The following is a 21,286-nucleotide window of genomic DNA, read 5'->3' as shown; positions in this document are numbered from 1 at the left end:
TTGAAGGCCGTAGTTGAAGCTAGCCGTATATTGGGCCAAAATTGTCATTATTTGCGGACTCCCGGGGGCCAGCCAGCTGACTGTTTATTTTTTCCTAGGATAACATGAGGCACAAAGTATATGGGCGTGGTTTCTAGCGAAAGTTTGTAGTAGTAACAAACTACGTCACTTAGGAACATACCAATCAGACCACACTCTGGTACTGTATGCTACATTCTTAGAGATCTCTCACTCGAGAATGGGACTTGAATATCAAGTCTAGGGCAGCATAGGCACCTGCAAAATCGTGTTAATTAATAAAAGTGAATCACTAAAGAATGCACTTACCGCTCTACAAACCATGGCAGATGTGGCGCCCATATAATGCCAAAGAAAGGAGTATAAACTGCTTTTGATGTTTCTTTTAATTTTCAGGTGAATAAATTTCTGAAGAAAGCGCTCTTTATAGCGCTCTCTTTTGCAAAAAAACATTCTTAAAATAAATTGTGCGTGTGAAAGTAAAGGATCCTGATAAATTATGCCCCCTTCTTTTTGAAAGAACAGTTTGAATGGTAGCCTGAAACATCTGATGTCACACTTCGAGGCTCATGAATAATGCCAGAGACAGGTGTCCATGCAATTATTTCCTCTTTGCAATACTATCCGGAGGACATATTGCATATGCAATCGTGTCCGCCCGGACGCTGCTGCATAATGCAATTGTGTCTGCCCGGACACATTTGCATATGCAGTTGTGTCCGCCCCCGTGCAAAACCGTCCTTGCAGTAAATTAAACGCCCTTGGTCGCGAAAGACGTTCGCCATTTTCTTACTAGCTATAAAGTGCATGTCATGAATGCATGACATGGGAAATGTTCGGCCGTTGGGTATTCGCTGCAATCATAAAATACGTGAATAGTGCTGCATAGTGCATGCACGCTCGCTTACGCGCATACATGTACAGTCATATATCGTGTCCGCAGGACGGTTTTGCATAGCCCCGGACAAAATTGCATATGCAAAAGTGTCCGGAGCGGACAGTATTGCATGGCGGACACAATTGCATCTGACATGTGGTTTAACCTTTGACCTCATTAATTTCACATAGAGATATGTACGCAGTCAAATTCAAGTGGGACTTGAGAGCAGTGTATACTGTTTGGGCATATTATTGGGTGCACGTTTGACCACTATTATTGTATCCCATGGAATCACTGGATATGAGAAGCTGGGACCTGTCTTTATCCTTGTAAAAAGACTATTTGAATGGTAGTTTCTTGTCAAAAAGAGGGCGCTGTACCATCCCGTGAGTTGAGGCTAGCCGTATATTGAGCCAGCATTTTCTCCTGCGGATTCAGGGGCTAGCTAGCCGGCTGTTTATTTGTTTCCCAGGACAGATGAGGCACAGAGTTGATGGGCGATACCGATATAGCGCCCTCTAAATAGAGGGCGCTATAACAGACTTAAACATTTTGCCTTAAGTCGTCTGCTCGATAGCAAGAAAAGAGATTAAACGAACACACCCGGGATTTAAGAAACTCATTTGCATAAAAAGTCCCTCTTGTTAAAAACTCACAATAATTCTTATTTTAAACATTGTATTTGCCATACCCCACGATTATCTAAACAATCATAGTTAATTACACAAGAGAGTGCTGAAAAGGGGCTCTTTCGGGGAAAATACAAACTAATTTTAATTGTCCACAGTGCCCCTGTTTCTAGCCTTATCTGTTTGATTGTTTATTTATTTATTTATTTATTTATTTATTTATTTATTTATTTATTTATTCGTTAAAGCTATCCTTCATCTATATATTTATTTGTATTTAAATTTTGTATTGTATTTTGTTTACCAAAATATCGCTTTTATTACATTATCAGCATCCACAGGCGCAACAACAAAACACTGTTTATTTTCCGATAGACGTAATGTATAAACTCAAAAATATACTTTTCTCTTAATTTCTCCATTTTATTTTTCCAACAACATCCTTTAGATAATTACGATGACTGAAAGATGCATTTTAAACTCTTCTTGTAAGGTCCAATATTGTTTGTTTTATACCACCATTAAAAGCATGACTCTAGCTCCTTTCACGCTGGCATTGACTTAAAACGGGAAATGGGAAAATGCATGTTAATAAACCACCTAGCAACCGAGCTAACAACAATAAGCGATCATATCATGCCCGACTTGCTTTTACCGTGGAGTACGCTGGTAGACCAATCATAATTTAGACGTGTACAGTGGTTGTGTGTGTATACCGATAATAACATGGTTGTCTAGTGGGTTTTAGCCACTACAGCACAGTGTATTGCAACGGACCGATGCTTAGACCACACGCATGCTGTACATCATCGCAAGGTTAAATATCTCTGCATTTATAATTTCATCATTGTTTTGAAAAACAAAAATGTGGTTGATGAACTACGCGTGGAATTAGGACCAACGAAGCCATGAATGATATGAGATGATTACATGATTTAAATTGGTATAAAGCTTCATACGGATCCAGCAGCCAGATTGCCGATTAAACCTTCCTGTATTACACGCCAGAAAAATACTGTCTGTTTGTTCAGATAACACTATGGTTGGAGAAACAATTTAATTTACTTCTACTGCTTAGCATTATATGCCATACTGAGGTTAACTGGAAGGTGTTTTAATTTATTTATATTCCTGGACATCTTCATAAAAGATAATGTGTATATCATCAATAAATGGAGTGGACAGAAGATGCGGCCACAAACAGCACCAGACGCAGCAGCGATTGCAAAACAAAACATGGCGGGCTGTTTAATATGCCGCCTGTGTTTTCTGTGGCAATATAAACACTGTTTCCTGGAAGCTCGGTAGATATTTGACGGGAAATACAGATAAACTAAATGGGTTGTGCTTCGTCTGTAACGGAGGAGAGGACCACTAAGAATGGTACAGCCGGTGGAATCCCTGAGCCAGATGCCCCTCCACCAACAGACCCAAGGCTACCCTTATCAGCTCGACAAAAATTCAGCCTGGAAAAATCGTGGAAGGCGGTGCAACGAAGCTTAGAAGGAGTTGGAATGAATGCTCTGATTAGGTGGGTACATTTCATAATTGTTCACATTTTAATAATATTATACAGCATCATAACAGACCGTAGACAAATAGGTAGACTCTCGAAATATATTACACATGCCTTGTTTTGTCTCTGCCTCATTTAATTAAATCGGAAAATAAACAAAAGGAGGCCCAAATACAATAGGACTCACTGACTATGTTTGTTTAAAAATAACCATTATGTAGTGTCCTCGACACTGACGGAAGCATTGTCATCCACACTGATGGGATGGATGTAAGATTCAGTCCGACTACAACGCAATATTGTCATCTTGTGTCACCATCTCATCACTCCAATACCATCCTTGCTTAGGTCATCTATTCACTCTAAAACCATTCATCTAACTCGGATACCTGATCATACCTGATCACTTGGAACCAATCCATGTTGTAGTTACTGTGAGACAATCTCACCCAGGTCTCAGAGACAATCTCACCCATCAGGCTAGCTTACTCTGAGACATTCTCACCAGGTCTCTGAGACAATGTCACCCATCAGGCTAGCTTACTCTGAGACAATCTCACCCAGGTCTCTGTATGAGACAATCTCACCCAACTCTGAGACAATCTCACCCAGGTCTCTGTATGAGACAATCTCAGCCAACTCTGAGACAATCTCATCCAGGTCTCTGTATGAGACAATCTCACCCAACTCTGAGACAATCTTACCCATGCTATCTTACTGTGAGACAATCTCACCTATAGGTCTATGAGACAATCTCACCCATCAGGCTATCTTACTCTGAGACAATCTCATCCAGGTCTCTGTATGAGACAATCTCATCAGGTCTCTGTATGAGACAATCTCACCCAACTCTGAGACAATCTCACCCATGCTATCTAAATGTAAAACAATCTCTCCCAGGTCTCTGAGACAATCTCACCCATCAGGCTATCTTACTCTGAGACAATCTCACCAGGTCTCTGTATGAGACAATCTCACCCAGGTCTCTGTATGAGACAAACTCACCCAACTCTGAGACAATCTCACCCAACTCTGAGACAATCTCACCCAACTCTGAGACAATCTCTCCCAGGATATCTTACTGTGAAACAATCTCAGCCAGGTCTGTGAGACAATCTCACTTGTAGGTCTGTACGACAATCTCACCCAGGACTCCGGGACATTCTCACCCAGGATTTCTTCCTGTACCAATCTCACACATGCAATCTAAATGTGAAACAATCTCACCCAGGACTCTGAGACAATCTCACTTCCAGTCAATCCCACTGTGAGAGTGATCTTATTCCCTTAACAATCTCACTCAGAGACAATTTCACATTCAGTCAATCTCATGGTTTGGACATCTCACTCCCTATGAAGATCTCACTCTCAACCAATCTCACATTGAGTCAATCTGTACGTAACACCATCTCACCCACACGCCATCTCCCCCTCAGTCCACCTTACATAGTAAGGTCATCTCGCTGTGAGGTTCTCACATTCTAAGGTCATTTGACTCTACTCTCGGATCAAACCACTGTGACTAAGCCTCACTACAAGGCTGTCAACCCGTCTGGTTTCATCAAACACTTCCATTATCATTTTCAAGTCTATGCATATCCTTCCTGCCCTTACACCATGTACTGAAAGACAGTAGAGCCTGTTACGAAATGCTGCAGTTTTTGACAGGAGTGTGATTTTATTTAAAGAGATTTATTTATTAGATCGTTTATAACAAGTTTCAATGAGATCAATTGTACAATTGGAAAGGTCACAGAGGCTTAGAAACGAAAACTGTTTTTATTTTAGGAACAAAAGTTCGTAAAAAAAATTAATTAAGGCAATAAGAGTTGAACGGTCTGTATTTAAATGTAAGATATATTATTGCAACATAGGCTATAATTTAGATTTGTTCAACAATTCAACAAACAGATGTTTAAGTCAAAACCCACTAATTTAGTGAGTGACGTTTACCAGTTTACTAAAGATAAAAAAGTTTTTATTTGTATAGGATAACATTTTTACTTGAAAACTAATTTCATTAACCTTGACAATTAAGCTGTCATGCTTTAATTAATATTTATTTTTATTTTGCAAAACTTAAAATTCAAAAGACATTAGTTCCTTTCTTGTCTTTCGAACACAGCAAGCAATTCGCCATGCAGATTGTGCAAAGTATAACATCTTACGAAACGTTGCTGGCCTACACTTGAGTCCAACATTATAATTCTTTGAATTTTGACATAATTATATTGTTACCCATTAACTCTACGCCTCATACACACGGAGTGTATAAATTATAGAATTTCCTTTTACAGTAGAATAACTTGTCAGGCCATTAATAAAATTCAAATTGCAAAAAAAGGTTAATGGTCTGGCGTTTTGATCCTAGCAGAGTCTTTCTCGAAGGCTAAATTCAACGATGATATCGTGTTGATATAGGGACCATATTACAAACCTAGTTCGTTAACCTGTTCTTTTTACGTTTTCATTATTTTACGTCTCTCTGGGTTATATGATCGGGGAATATTTGCCTCTGCGGAAATGATGTGAAGTAGGAGGCGTGAAGTAGTAGAATATTTAATTAAAGGAATTATTCTGTTTCAATAATCAATGTTGGTATAATGGTTCGCTGAAATGCGAGTTAAGTGCAATCACTCGTGTGTTTATCGATCCTCGTGTGTTTATCGATCCTAAATTTGACTACAGTCCTTCCTGGTTTTGTTTATATCCATTTTCAATTTCATTTGTGACAGTAGAACGATTCCAATTGCTGATGGCAAATAATTATGCATTCCCTTGACACATATATAATTAAAAGTTCATGAACACACAAAGAAAGGGTCAGTACGCTGGTAAATGTTGCCAAGCGTGCTAGGTAACACGTTCTATTTAAAGGCACTAGACCCCTTTGGTAATTGTTAAAGACCAGTCTTCTCACTAACTTGGTATCCCGACATTATGCATAACAAACTTGTGAACATTTGGGCTTAATTGGTCATCAAATTTGCAAGAGAATAATGAAAGAAAAAACAGCCTTGTTGCATTTTGTGTGTTTTCAGAGTCATAATAAAAGGCTTTAGTTGAAGTCATTTATTATTTATTATTTGAGTGAGAAATTACCTCTTTCTAACAAAATATTTTATGTTACTTCATAGGGAGCGTTTCTCTTGTGTGTTTTTATGCTTCCAACAGCTCTCCATTGCTCGTAACCATGAACCTTATTGTGCTAACAATTATTTTGAGTAATTACCAATAGTGTCCAGTGCCTTTAAGGCAGTTTTCTGAGCATCTTCACGTTATCCCGATGTAATATTCAAGCCTCTGATTTAGTCGTGTACCAGCACCCTAATATCAGATGTACTTTGATCTGTAGTACGTCTTACTGTTAGAAATAAAGCTTGGCGTCATGTTTCAGCATTAAGACTATAGTATATCATTTACAAGGACAGTTTAAAGGCAGTGGACACTATTGGTAATTACTCAAAATAATTATTATCATAAAACCTTACTTGGTAACGAGTAATGGGGAGAGGTTGATTGTATAAAACATTGTGAGAAACGGCTCCCTCTGAAGTGACGTAGTTTTCGAGAAAGAAGTTATTTTTAACGAATTTGATTTCGAGACCTCAGATTTAGAATTTGAAGTCTCGAAATCAAGCGCTGAAAGCACACAACTTCGTGTTGCAAGGGTGTTTTTTCTTTCATAGATCTCGAAACCAGTGGGCGACCAATTGAGCTCAAATTTTCACAGGTTTGTTATTTTGTGCATATGTTGAGATACACCAACTGTAAAGACTGGTCCTTGACAATTACCAATAGTGTCCAGTGTCTTTAAAACAAAAGAGTAATGTTGTAAAAGTATTATTTGTATGTATCTATAGTATTCAGCTTGTTTAAGGAGAAACCTCCTTGAGAACGGTTACTAAGTTCAATAATTTCCCAAGTAATTCCTAATTAGGGTTTCCATTCTTTGTATTGCTCCGAGACTCAGTAATCGTTTAACATAAAATAGCTTTACATAAAGACTTGACAACAGACATGCTCAGTTGTCTAAGATGGTCTGTAAAATATATTCATTTCAATTCTAACGATACTGACTTGTGAGTTTTATTTTATTGTCAACGTTTGCCTCGAATGCCTGTGAATAAAGGTCAATTTAACTGAATCTGATTATAGCAGATTTCAAATTATGTCACCTATACTGTGCGATGGGGTCAAGGCAACAAATTGAAACGCCGTTATTCGATTTCTTTGTTGTCCGTTTTAGTATAAAACAGATTGGATCTTTCTATTTATATTTCCAATTTTTGTATAATAATGTTTTATCGTATGACACCCAAATTAGTTATATAACCTACAAACCAGTGTGTTCAATTATACTCGCTCCGTTCACGGTAGAGGGAAACAGCCATGATTTGTAACATTTCTAGTAAATTTATATCACTGAAAATACAAATTTCCATTATACCCTTCAAGAAAGACAGTTCTGCTATGGTCGAAACGTGAGGTCATTAGATTTTGTTTGTTTTATACCAGAATATATATTTTTTCTTCGTTTGCAACAGCTAATTTTACACACAATTTATTTAGCAGAACAACATTTTTGTGCGACGTATATATTTATGTATATATTTGTTTATTTATTTGGTTATTTATTTGTATGTAAGTATTGTTTTGCGCTGAAAAATACGTGTTGTTTACTAAATAATATGACTACACTCAACAATTTATTTCATCCGTAAAAAATGCAAAATGTCAGTGGTTAAAAAAAATCCATTTTGAGATGGAGTGAGCGTGAACGATCGTTACAGAAACCCGGTCAGTCGAAAATACCATTCCGTATTATCATACTGTGCTAATTACATTAGTTGGCCAGGACTGTTAGCAGTTTTAGCCCCTATAGCCAAATGGTTGACAATTCGTGTTTGATGGCTTTAATTGTATACAATAGAAGCCTGGGATAAGTTTGATGCCTGCAGCAGTCTTATATATAGCGGTTGTGAGAGTGTATTTATTACTCAGTCATCGAAACCTATTATAAGTATAGCATCCATACTCAAGATAGACTCTGTATACTCAGTAATGCTGACAGGCATAAATTCGACCTCTTTCTTGGCAATATTATTATTATTTTGGTCTTTACTGACGGTCTAACCAATATAAAATTTGCCGCCAATAACACTGGATGGAGTGCATCACAATATTCGCCCACTCCCACTGGATGTTATACTCGCGAATTAAGAAAAAACCTTCACACTTAAAGGCACTGGCCATCTTTGGTAACTTTATCTCAACATGTATGCACAAACCTGTGAACATTTGAACTCAATTGGTCGTCAAAGTTGCTAGGGATAATTGAAAGAATAAATACATGTGCTTTCAGATTCTTGAATTCGAGACCTCAGTATCGGATTCAATTCAAATATTTTTAGTGAGAGATTTTTACTCCTTCCTCAAAAACTACGTTACTTCAGAGGAAGCAGTTTCTCACAATGTTTATACTATCAAGAAGTAAGATTTTATACTAACTATTATTTTGAGTAATTGCCAATAGTGTCCAGTGCCTTTAAGTACCCTTGACACAGCGTTATTGAGTTAGAATGGAATATTTAATGGCCAAACACTTAACATAATGGATGTGTATATATGGGTGGATTTAAATCATGTAAAGTAAGTCATTTTGGGAGCCTCGTCCATTGTGGAATTCTGAGAGGTAAATCCATTTGTATCGCGTGACGTCTGTGCAGAAACATCTCACATTAACGGCTTATTTCAATGCTTTTATCATTTATTATTTACGGTATCAATGGAATATTTAGATATACCAATCCAATTGCCATTAGCCAATGACAATGACAATATATATATCTATTTCTATACTACTTTAAAGAGCTAAAATATGACAATCTCAACTAATATTTAAACAAGAAAGACAACACAATTATATGTGATTGACACAAAAAGCAAATCTTGTTTGCATCTAATTTTCTTATTAATGCATTGAGTGTAGATACGAGAGCTTTGCAACGAACTGAAGCCGAACTGTTCAAACAATATTTTGCGCTTGTGCCTGGCACCCCTTCCTCTCCCATACATTATCTAAAGACAAGTCCATTTTTAATTGACTGCATTAGTCGCCATCTTGGATGAAACGTGCACACATGAAAGGCTATGATTGGCTAAGAATCGTGCGCTGCGCGTACACCAGAGCACGTTTCCATTGTGTGTAATCCAAGATGGTGGTGCTTGACGTCATGCAATCCATCTTTAGGCTTCTCATTATTAAAAGGGCCTTTTCAAGATTCAAATAGGGCTATATCCGATTTGGCAGACGGCTATGGCTGTTGCTAAGGGTGTTGCTAATGACATCCCATACTTCAATGCATAATGGCTAGGCGATCTAGCCGTAGCTGTCCGAAGCCGCTAATACGGACGATTATTATAAATTATACATTATTAAGTTATGATTATGTTGATGTGTCAGTTTCTGAGAATTATAACATTCAATATTTGCAATCAATAAATCAGCATGTGTAATGCATTTCCGCGGGAATCAGCCCGATTTGGTAACAATATACCACTTTCATTACAAATAATGTTTTGTTGTATATTGCCTCCGGCAATGCTACAGCTATTTATCGTGCGTTTTGTTCACTGTTAACAAACGACTAAACGTCTGTGGGGAAATGACTTTTCATTCCACTGAGAGGGACTTCTTCATCTTTACTTATTTTCTTTACCGATTTTCGCAGAAAGAAGGTTTTTCTCTGAATAAATATTGACAGACTATGCTGCTTCACAACTAAAATCAAACAAAAACATTTGCACAATGAATGGATTCGTTCTTGTGAAAACACCGCGACAATTTTCCTGTTTTCTCAGAAAACACACACAGTATTCAGCAAATTCCACTTTTGTTGTACTTTTTTTTTTTTTTTATCAAGCATTACGTTGGCAAAACCTACCCATAACCCACGTTCAAACACCGTCCTTTAAATGTTTATTGCTTCATAGGCAACTTTTTTAAGCATTCGATAAAGACTCTGCTATGGTCGAAACGTCAGGCCATTAACTATTATTTTTTGCATTTAGCCTTTTTTGCTTTTGTTGGCTTTTGCAACATAGGCCTAATCTTACTTTCGCACATTTTCTCTAGTAGTTTCTTTTTTTGCATTTATATCATTTTCTCATTTTGGTTGGTAAGTAGCCTTCGAGTAAGACTTTTCTAAGATCGAAACGTCAAGCCATTAACTATTTGTGTGATTGTCTTTTAGATTATTCAAGCAATGTCCAGACACGCAAGATTGGTTTCCTTTGTTTACGGGAAAGACAGAGGATCAGTTAAGAGAAGACGAGTCTTTTGCTGCTCATGCTAATGCCTTGATGTCTGTGTTTGATGAATCAGTGGAGAATTTAGGAGATGTTGACGAAGCGATCAAACTTCTGACTAAAACGGGTAAAAGACATGCAAAACTAGGCTTAGAAGCTGATATAATAATGGTGAGTCTATTAATTGACTGTGTGTTGTCAAATTAATTTGTTCAAACTAAAAACGAAGAAGAGAGTTCCCCAAATACCGTAAAGTTATTACAATAGCTAACAAGCGGGACGAAAATAACTTGTGGTGTTTGTTTGTTTGTTTGTTTGTTTGTTTGTTTGTACGTTTCAATCTACCTAGCGTCTTCTTCTTTTTAAATACACAGTTATTAATATCAAATCAATGTTCGTTTGAATTGATTATACAGTGATAAACTGGCTAAAGTTTGAACACATGAACATAAACTATTCAACATTTTGGGGGATGGGAGGGTTTGCTTATTAAAGTTGTTTTTTGTTGTTGCAATTTTGCAGAAATTTCATCAGCCTCTACTTAAGGCAATTGAGGAACTTTTGGATACAAGATATAGTGAAAAGATAGAAGAAATCTACAAATTGTGGTTAAAGTTTGTATTCGAACATATAACAAAAGGAATGGAGGCAGGAGCTTAATGCATTTGTCGTTCGAAAGATCACGGCCTAGGCATAACGCATTACAATGCAGTGATACAGATCCAGCGACTGTTTAATGAACAGCTTTTAATGCAGTAATAAAGATCCAACGACTGTTTGGTGAGCAGCATATAATGCAAAGACAAAGATACAGTGACTGTTTGATGAAAGGCTATAACGCAGTGATAAAGACACAACGGCTGTTTAATGAACACCTACAATGCAGTGATACAGATCCAACGGCTGTTTAATGATCAGCTCGCACGTATAATGCTTATGGCCTGCCTGACACAAGATTGACAAGGAACATATTATGAGGTTTGTGTGGAATACAGATGTGTAGACTTATTTGATTGTATAGTATAGATTATATTTTAAAGACTCCTCAATCACCAAGAGTGCCACTTAGCATGCTTAGCTATAATTTATGACATTGTGTGTAAAATCATGCATTGGTGAGAAAGAACTGTGGGTCAATTTCAAAGAGCTGCTTAAGCAAAAACATTTGCTAAGCACAGCCACTTTATGCTTACTAAATTAAGGTTACTATCCACCATGTCACATGTACAGTTTGTGACTGGTATCATGTCTATTTCTGATAAGCAGGAAACTGATAAGCAGTTTTGTTTTTGCCTAAGCAGCTGAATGATTGGACCCCGTCTATACATTCATGATGAACCCATTGTCACTATTCAACATTTATTTTATACAATAGAGTTGCATGAAAGTTGACAAAGACTTTTGTTTTGTGTTGTTAATATAGGCGTGTTTGATTTTTTTAATTACCTACAAATATATGCATCAGTTTTGTAGTTTAATTGATGACAATTACGTCATGAAATAACCAACTGCACAGTTGTTTCACTACCCTCAAGGGAAGTGTTTTTGTCTGACATAACTGTGAAAGTCGAGAATAGCAACTTTGGTAAAACGTCTAGTATTTTGCACTTTGTGTGACATGTAAAAATTTGAGCTTTTAGTCAGCGGAGCGACGAGAAAAGAATGACAAATTTGTTTGTCGGAAACATCGAGTTTTGGACTCGCCATATCCATAAATTGTTTCACTCTTTTCTCAAAAACTAAAGACGTTCAGACAAAATTATTTGAGACTTGGGACGTTTTGTACCACGGTTTTGATCTCTCGAGTCAAAAACAAAACAGTAGGCTACTTGCTGTTTAACTGCTTCATTTAATAACAAGAAAACATTTAAAAAAGAAGGTACGTTTGCTATCATTCTTAAAACCAATGGTAAGAAGTACAACAATTTTTGATAAAACAAAAATGCATTTTGAGAAACATTTCCCATGCCACAGAAGTTGAATCCGAGGGGCGTCAGTAACGCTTCTTAAACCGTGTTGGAATTATTCTTCATGCGTGGACATAATCGCTCTGGATTGTCGGCTCTATCTAAAAAAACGTTTTGTTTATTCCGTCACAAGTTTACACAAATTTATTGATTTCGATCAAGCTTGCTGATAAAGGCAAACCTAAATCAAATTGAAGTAGTCTGTAGTTTGGAATTTGGAGGCAACTTATACACAAGTGTGTTAGGAAATAGATCACAGTTCAGTGAAATACCCACCAAAATGACAACAAGATTCTATGTTTTTTTCTGAAGGATGAAATAATTAATTGCTTGAATAACAGGGTTTTAACTTGGCACAATTTTATAATGCAGCTAACACATTTTCTGCTTAGCAGATCTAAGCAGGATACCAGTCCAAAACTGTACACGTGACATTATATTTTGGCTGGTAACCTAAGATAATGTTTTTGCTGAAGGTGCTCTGAGTTCTGGGCCCAATTTCAAAAAGCTTGTAGGCACAAAAACCTGCTAAGCACAGACAAATATTGCTTAGCAAAAACTGACTGGTATAACCTGTTTTTGCTAAGCAATATGTTCCTGTGCTTAGCAGGTTTTTATGCTTACAGGCTTTATGGAATAGGGCCAGGAAGTGAGTTGACTTTTTACTAAGTTAGGAGATAACTCTAAACCAAACACTGATATGGATGCCAGAGAAGACTTAGACCGGCCATCTTGGCTTGTTTGTATAACTGTACCATTCCACATTCTAAACTCATTCATACACACACAACTTTGCCAGTAGACCTATAGGGCCACAGAATAGATTTGAAGTACTCAACTATTATCTCAAATCACTTTTGAATTTAAAAGTAAGAGCACCCTTTAAAGTTTCGTCTATTTGCAATGCCTAATTTTCCATTTCTTATAAAAATTATTTATTTCAAGTATTGTTTTATTAAGAAAATAGTTATACGTTTAGATGTATTATAAAGAGACAATGAAGATATTTTTCATATGTGATATTTATGGGGGTATGTGCAATCAAATTGGCTTATAGTAATATAGGTTGTGAGTTGGTGTGGGTGTGTGTGGGGGTGTGAACTTATCTACGTTTAAATCGAGAACTTTGAACAAATGGATCTAGTAAAATGAAAACGAGAGAACGGTACTCGCTTTGCGTTGGTGTTCAGTACCGATAAGCCCCTATGCCATTTTGAGGTATGGTGGACAAACTACTATAACACCATATTGATTTATTTTCGGTCATTTTGTCTGTGTATACCCACAGCAAACAGGGCACAAACTCTAAGAGCCTGTTAGCAGATAAAACCTCGCTAAACACAGATTAGTATTTAGGAAGAAACTATAAATAAATAGTAAACTTGCGGGTACAACCATGTGTAAATCTCTTTTGTGTGAGTGTTGGCTCTGAAAAGAACCGGTGTGGTCTCGACGTTTCGAGTAGTGTACTTTGCTCGTCTTCAGGAGAAAGCAGATTAGTATTGCTAAGCAGATTCAGGGTACCAGCCTAAATTACAGTAAATGTGCATTGTTGTGGCTGGTGCCTGACTCAATTATTGCTTAGCAAAGACATTTTTTCCAGCATTTTTTTCTGCTTAACAGCTATATGAAATTGAGCCCAGCGCACTATAAGTGTCCACCATATAATATCTCAAACAGGCTGATGAGGACATCGCTAAAACAAATTATGGGAGAACAATGGAACGTCCTCGATTTGCGACAGTGTGTTTGTGTGTGTGCTGAGTATGTACTGTTTGAGCATAATAACCGAGTACAATTGAGCATAATAACCGAGTACAATTGAGTATAATAACCGAGTACAATGTATTTACAGGATAAGAATTCAGGAGATTTGCCTCTTGTCTGAAAAAGATGGTTCCAATCTAATTAGAGGGACAATGACCCGGATGGTTCCAATACCTTTCTGTGTGTCTTGTTTGTAAATGAAGGGCATCAGCAATAAATGAAACTGTAAATAAAACATGTCAAACAATATCAAGATTCTATTTTGTGATTATTATTTTGTTCAAGATGTATGTAAGATTTTGATGTTGAGAAGACAACTCGACCCCCGCTGTGAGAGCAGCTGGTTTGTTCACAGGGAGGGGTATGTGAGATCGATTTGAAACTTTGATGGTCGCTTGCAGGAGGTCGAGTTGGTACAAAGCTTGATGGCGCGTAAAAACTAAGGTCCTTGACCATGGATCGAAGAAGTGACAGTTGGGTCGACCTTGCATCTACGACGTGTGAAATATAAAATATAAAACAACTAATTTGCAAGTTAACGATTATTACGAGACATTCGTAAAAAAAACACTGTTAACTTGTCTATCTTCATACGAACAGCGATCGCAATTAGGTTGGCAGACTGTGATGCAGAAGCAGAGCAAACCGTGTGGTTGAAGTAACCAAACTTCTTGGTTGTTTACTGATGTAATGCTATACATCACAAAGTCATACGGGTAAAATCCCAATGTTCAGTTCCTACGAACCACTCACATTGTTAGGCGCCGCACTGACTTAGATCTTGAACAACAAATTATGCACAAGACTATTTTAATAAGCACATGATAGATCTTGTTTTGGTTGGCAAGACTTTAGATGTTAACGCAAGACGGGTATAACAATAGGGCATTATTAAATAAAAAAATCTATGCAATAGATTTACCTACGTATTGACAAGGTTGTAATTGTTTAATGTTTCAACAAAGCTAATTACCCTGTGTCTTGCAAAGCCGTCCTCGACTTAATTGATTTATCTTTTTCTCCAGTTTTTATTTATATACTTGTTAGTTGAAATTACCACTCTCCCATGTCTGCTTAGCAGTTAAGTTTGTCTTACAAAACAAAGATGTTCACCGTCACAAGAACAACTTCGATATCACTTGAAAATTCTCTTGAAAGGGTGTGGTGGGTCACATCCCATATCGGGGCAGAAAGGTGCGTTTTTCTAAGGTGGGTGGGTGTGTGAGTGGGGGTGGGGGCAAGCTTTGTTTATGAACGGGTTTATGATACGATTGTTCACTAAGTTTTGTTTATATTAAAACGTGTTTTCCGCATTTTCTTTCTTCTTTTTAATTTTGAAATTTTTGCGCAATTTGTTTTCATGGGGGGGGGGGGCTACATGGGCGTGCCCACTAGCCCCCCCCCCACCCCAATTAGCTAACGCCGGTGCATAATACTAGTGTCGGAATCTAGAGCAGCCACTGTGTTTGTGTTTCTCTATCTCTTTGCCTTGGTACTCTACTTATCCTCAGCTGACATAGTCTCAGCCTTTCTCAAGAGCAAGGCTCTTGATGTCAACAAGGTTCTTAACATCAGTCATTTATTTAACCTTCTATGCCACATGGTCATGCCACTTCCAGTCCACCTGTCTCAACAACAAAGATGGGTCCGTCTTAGATTAGTCGCCCTGATTTCGGCTCATCGTAATTAACGATCTCTAACAGCGACTGTCTTGTCCTGCTAAGAACAGAAAATAATATCATCGCTCTTAAATCATTTTGTTCACATCAAACAGGTCATCAGGCATAAAACCATTACGTGAAATAGTCGTCTGGTGTTGTCACGAAAGGAAACAAACTTTCATGTGTTTGCAAAACAGTGTTCAATTTGACTTTAAAAATTACTTACAAATCTGCAATTTAGCCAATATCATTACAAACTCTCAGAGCTCCTCTCAACTTATTTTTTCTTATATATTTCCCAACATTGTATCAAAATATGTTAATCGGATAAATTAATCAAAAGGTCACAGGTTCTAGTCTAGGTTCTTTGTTTAACCACAAAATATTAAATATTTACTCCTCCAGTTTCTCTTGTGGTGTCCTATCAATGTTCTCCATCCTTATACAGATAGAAATATTTCTTCTATTTATACAATTTTCGCAAATATTTCCCCCGATAAACGCCCGAACAATGATATGCCTCTACCTCGAATATTTAACATAAAACACACGATCCTTCTGTGCCAGTTTTAATCAAATTCAAGCCGAGTATTTCGGTCCAGTGTGCTTTGATTCGAATGAAATAATAAAGTCACCAAGGTCAGCCATTCGTGGTCCAATATCACACTTTAACCCTCGCACAGTATTATCATAAATTGTCGGGTTCATGAGCAAGAAAAAAATATCACACTTTCGTTCTTGGCGTTAAATTTCTTGGAACAAGATTTGTGTATGCACGAGCTATAGGATATAATATGATGGCCCGAGTTGAGATTGAAGCCATATTCGTCTCTGCCTACAGAGAGATGGGGATTATGTATACGTTTGCCTAATGGCAACTCTATTTGACAGTTGGCTGATTCTTATCTGAATGACATGTCTATTCCCACATCAGCAAACCACTTAAATCGTCTCTCCTCTTCCAATAACTGCAAGATGGGTTTACAAGATAAAACACGCAACACTTTAATAACTCAGACAGTTAAATAACTGCAACTCAGAATATTGACAACATAGCAATTCAGAAACGATGTTTTAATGTGATGTTGTAAGCTTTAGATTAAACAATGAAAGTTATCACCATGGTTTCACACATTAAATCAGTTTAAATCAAATTTATGAATCCGTTTAAAAACAGAATTATATATGTCAAGATTGCTTTGTTTAATACAAAATAAATGATACAAATTGGAGATAAAAACCCAAAACAAATATTGCTTAACAAAACATTCTGTTGTATTTCGATTATTCAAAAGACACTACAAAAGAGATATTTGTAAATTCCTAAGTACTTTTCAAAAACAACTCCAAGGGAGTCAAATAGTATAAATTATTGGAATAGCATAGTTTATAGAATATAGTATAACTATAGAAGATAAATTATAATGATTTCATCGCACACATTAGCATTTGGTGCAGCCTGATATGTGAATGGACGGGAAAAAAAGATGTCTCATAAATTAAGGCGGTGAGATAAAACCTACCAACAATCAGCTCAAGCTAGACTTTACTATTCATCCATTCTACAATAGCAGAACAATTCATTCAATTCATTCTACAATCGGACTTCGTGTCATCTCGGCAAATTTAAAGAGCACATGAAAAAATTCAAAAGAAATAAACGGCAATATACAAGGGAAAATATACAATTCCTCTTTAAAATAGTGACATTTGCACAAATACATAAATATATAGACAAGTCAGCCAGCCACATATTAGAATAAATATCAGTCTTTCGTACGTTTTTGGCCCCAAAGTTTAGGAATAGTGTAGGTCCTCTTTAAACCCTGTAAACAGTGTAGTAGAACTATATACACATATTTTACAAACACAAACACATCATTATTTGAATTTGCTTAAATTACCAACAATTGAGAAAATTGAAATAGCTGTTGCAAACTGAATACCAACCAAATGGACCTATGGTATAAATGCAAAAAATAGTTAATGGCCTGACGTTTTGACCCTAGCAGAGTCTTTCTTAAAGGCTAACCAACAAAGCACAACACAACACACATTTAAAGTGGAATATAAGCAGTCAAGTGGAATCATTATTGCAAATGAGGCAATTCGATGTTTGTTTTTAACTGTATAAAGATATTTGAAAGAATGTAAAACAAGTAATAAAACAATACTTATCAAAATTGATAAAACAGCCCCAGTTAATATGTTTATTTATTTATCTGTTATGATATTTCATCGATGGTGGTATAAAATCATAAGAACGAGGAAGACAGAACAAATTATAGTTAGGGAAAATGTTAAATATAAGCACAAGAAATGTCACTGCATTCAAATTATTCAAAAGGTTTTTTAGGCGTCTATAGAAACAAAGGAATGTTCACACAGTGACTGAAACACAGAGCTGTGAGTCTGATTTTTTGTCAAGGCATAATTTTTCAAATACTTCTATACCAGAATGTATACAGATAACCAATATTTACAGATGGAAAAATGGAATAAATACAAATATATACAATAATATCTACAGATGAGTTTCAACAATGAACCTTAAAGTCACCTGGAAGTGGTATTCTGCATCCAGCAGCAGTACAAATGCAAGAAAACACCTTTTTCAAAACGTACGAACTCAATGACTTGGACTTGCATGTTATTTGCACGTGTGTTTACTCTACGCATCAAGGCAAAGTCTGCCTCGATTGACGTCACAAAAGGGGTAGGCGGAGTCAACCCCCAAACAACTTTAACTATTTTTTAAACATATAAATCGTGACAAACAATTACTAAAAAAAATGTTTTATTGTTACTAAACATCTACTTTTATGTTTGAAAAAATAAAAATTCTATTTCCAGGTGACTTTAATGTGTTGATAACTTCATTCTTGAGTACCAAAGCAACTGTAACACAGTGATATAGCAAACAAAATATACAATATCAGCCTTTTTGGAATGCTATAAAACCAATATATATTAAGGCCAAATCAGGAAGTTGGCAACAGCATTGGACACTTCAAACACTTAATTAGTCTCTTTGTTTTCACATAAGAAAGTATAAACTTAAAATAAACACTTGTTACTTTTCAGTCATGATATTTAGTGCTGTTAAAGGAATTTCTAAGTATAAGGCACACCATTACATCACGATAAGGCATCAAAAGAACTATGTTTTAAGAATATCATAATTTAATACGATAATTAAATATAGTACAAAGTCACATTGATAAGTTTTAAGTATTTCAGCCAGACAGGAAGAGTGAGTGTTTAAAATGAGTGTCTGATTTGACCTTAGCCATTCAAGCAGCGATAAATGGATAACTCTATAGTACTATACTAATGGATGGGAGGTACTGTGAAGTCGGACCTTCCTTGGTCCTCAGTGGAAACTACAACCAAATCAGTGTTTCTTTCCTTGTGCAATCATTCTATTAGTTCAAACGAGAACATTTCTGCATGTCAACAGTATATTTTACCATGGCATTTTGGCAGGCAATCTTTTACTAAACAGAAAACAAATTCTGCACCTAGTTACTTTTTACACTGAATTCTGTCTTTGACGGTTGCTGCAAACAAAACAATATTTCTTTAACTCAACAACATATCAAAATAAAAAAAAAACAAGTCGGCCTGCGCTGTAAAAGTCAGCGGAATTGAAGTAAAATGCAAGCACAGCCTGCTTGCTCTATTAGTAATACAATCTAGTTATTCAAGTTGTATAGGCACGCACTCAGCTCTTAAAAGCTTTCATGTTAAACATGTCTTTATACCATAATGTATACTACAGACTTAATAACTCCACTGCCTGCTGATACGGCATTAACTGCATACATAAGATGAGTAATTTGCATAAAAGCTCTAATAGGTACGCATAAGACAAGGCCATATTGGCTCCATCATGGTTATAACAATAAAACTCAAATCAATAATCATCATTATAATCCTACCTCTAGGTTCTATCAATTGTAACCAGAATATCATTAAGCTAGTTAAGCACTAAATGCCAGATTACCAGGCAAACTACCATGCCACATGCTCATTTCTAGTATTACTTCATAAAGCTGTTAAGCATCAAATCGTGCTTAGTAAATTTCTTGGTTAAGCAACAAATGACTGAGGTACCAGTCAAAGCAAAGGTATGTTTCTCCTGGTAACCTACTTTTGCTAAGCAAACAGCTTTGTGTGCTAAGCAAATTTGTTGTGCTAATAGGCTTAATGGGCCCTGCTTAGTAGAGAATTGTTACGTGTGAGCAGGTCAATGAAATTTCACCAGGAGTGCAAGACAAGGACTTCAAGGAAGTTCAGCACTTCCTTCTATAAATTTACCCAAAGTTTGAATCAACATAAGACGTTAATCAGCTTATTTTGCTACACTCATGTCTAAATCCAGTCATCATTATTCATTTATTATGATTACATTTAAAGAATTGTAAATACTAGATGTGTTTGTTAGTGATTTCCTTAGTGGATAGCAATGTGTTAATAGAGCTTGGTCATTGATGCTTCCTTCAGTACTGAGACTAAGCTGAGTAGCATCAATTAGTCTCAAGACTGACTCTAAGGTAGACAGGTTCAACAAGCAATATCTAGAGACAAAACAATATTTCTTATTTAGAAACTGATGTTAAAAATTGCTTGTAGTATTAACAACTTCTTGTTTTATTTGGAGTTGATTGTTGATTCACGCATGTACGCTTCGTTTTTGAAAGGGTAAGGGCACCAAGGCATTTTCACCTTGGTAAAGGGCACCCTATGAGGAAATTGTAAATTTCTACTGGAGCATTTCAAGGGCACCAAGGCAATGACCAGGGGACTTGCCCTAGTCAATTATTCTTTGTTCAAATCCTAGATATTTCACTCAAACCAATGCTGTACACACACTTTAAACACAACCGTGTTGATTTGGATTTACTTTTTCTTGAAGAAACCTCCAAACCCCTTATTTCTTTTTATTTTGGGTGAATCTGGAACTGACTTGCTTAGTCCTTTCTGGCTTCCTTTAATGCCTTGTATTTGTATAGGAGGAGGTGGTGTTGCCGTTACTCTATCTATCGGAGTTCTTGGTGACTGGGATGTAAGCCTACGAGGTTGGCTTGGGGATGATTCAGGAAGGAGAATGGGTGATGGAGGCGCTGGGCGTCTTGGTTGTTGGGGCGGGGCAGAGTATTTACTTCTTGGAGCTGGTCTGAGAGGATGAGGAGGAATGGCTGTTATATCATGAGATGTTGTTGAAGAAGGAGCAGATTGTGAAATGGTTGGTGACGGACTTGATGGTTCCGTCTTATTGCGATCGTTGAAAGATGTTTCCTTCTTATTGCGATCGTTGGAGGATGAGCGAGAACGTCGTCTTCTAGGAGGGGTGAGATGAGGAGATGGATTTGGTTGCCATGGTAATGAGGAGTCCTGAGGAACGCAATGAAGCAAATAAGAAATAGAAGCAGACAATGAGTAAAGTGCTTGTTGACGTCAAATGTGTTAATACTACCATATTCAAGTCTGGAATTAAGTGTGAATAATAAATGATCAATATTGTGTACTATGCA

The 21,286-nt window shown here is 36.7% G+C and overlaps 2 protein-coding genes across 2 annotated transcripts in view; one reads left to right on the top strand and one right to left on the bottom strand.

The window, feature by feature from the left end:
* Positions 1–2,204: 2,204 nt before the first annotated feature.
* LOC117295795 (globin CTT-VIII-like) lies at positions 2,205–12,875 on the top strand. Its single transcript, XM_033778556.1, has 3 exons — positions 2,205–3,058; positions 10,300–10,525; positions 10,877–12,875. Exons 1-3 carry the CDS (start codon positions 2,865–2,867, stop codon positions 11,012–11,014), a joined length of 558 nt encoding a protein of 185 aa, XP_033634447.1. The 5' UTR covers positions 2,205–2,864; the 3' UTR covers positions 11,015–12,875.
* Positions 12,876–18,547: 5,672 nt separating this feature from the next.
* Positions 18,548–21,286, bottom strand: part of LOC117287776 (spectrin beta chain, non-erythrocytic 5-like) — a 70,749-nt gene continuing 68,010 nt past the window's right edge. The window contains exon 73 of the mRNA XM_033768298.1: positions 18,548–21,146. Coding sequence (XP_033624189.1) covers positions 20,652–21,146 — 495 coding nt within the window. The 3' untranslated portion in view covers positions 18,548–20,651. The remainder of the gene's footprint in view (positions 21,147–21,286) is intronic.

This window comes from Asterias rubens, chromosome 1, assembly GCF_902459465.1.
Source record: "Asterias rubens chromosome 1, eAstRub1.3, whole genome shotgun sequence".
NCBI classification, from domain to species: Eukaryota; Metazoa; Echinodermata; class Asteroidea; order Forcipulatida; family Asteriidae; genus Asterias; species Asterias rubens.
This window is presented reverse-complemented; position numbering and strand designations above follow the sequence as displayed.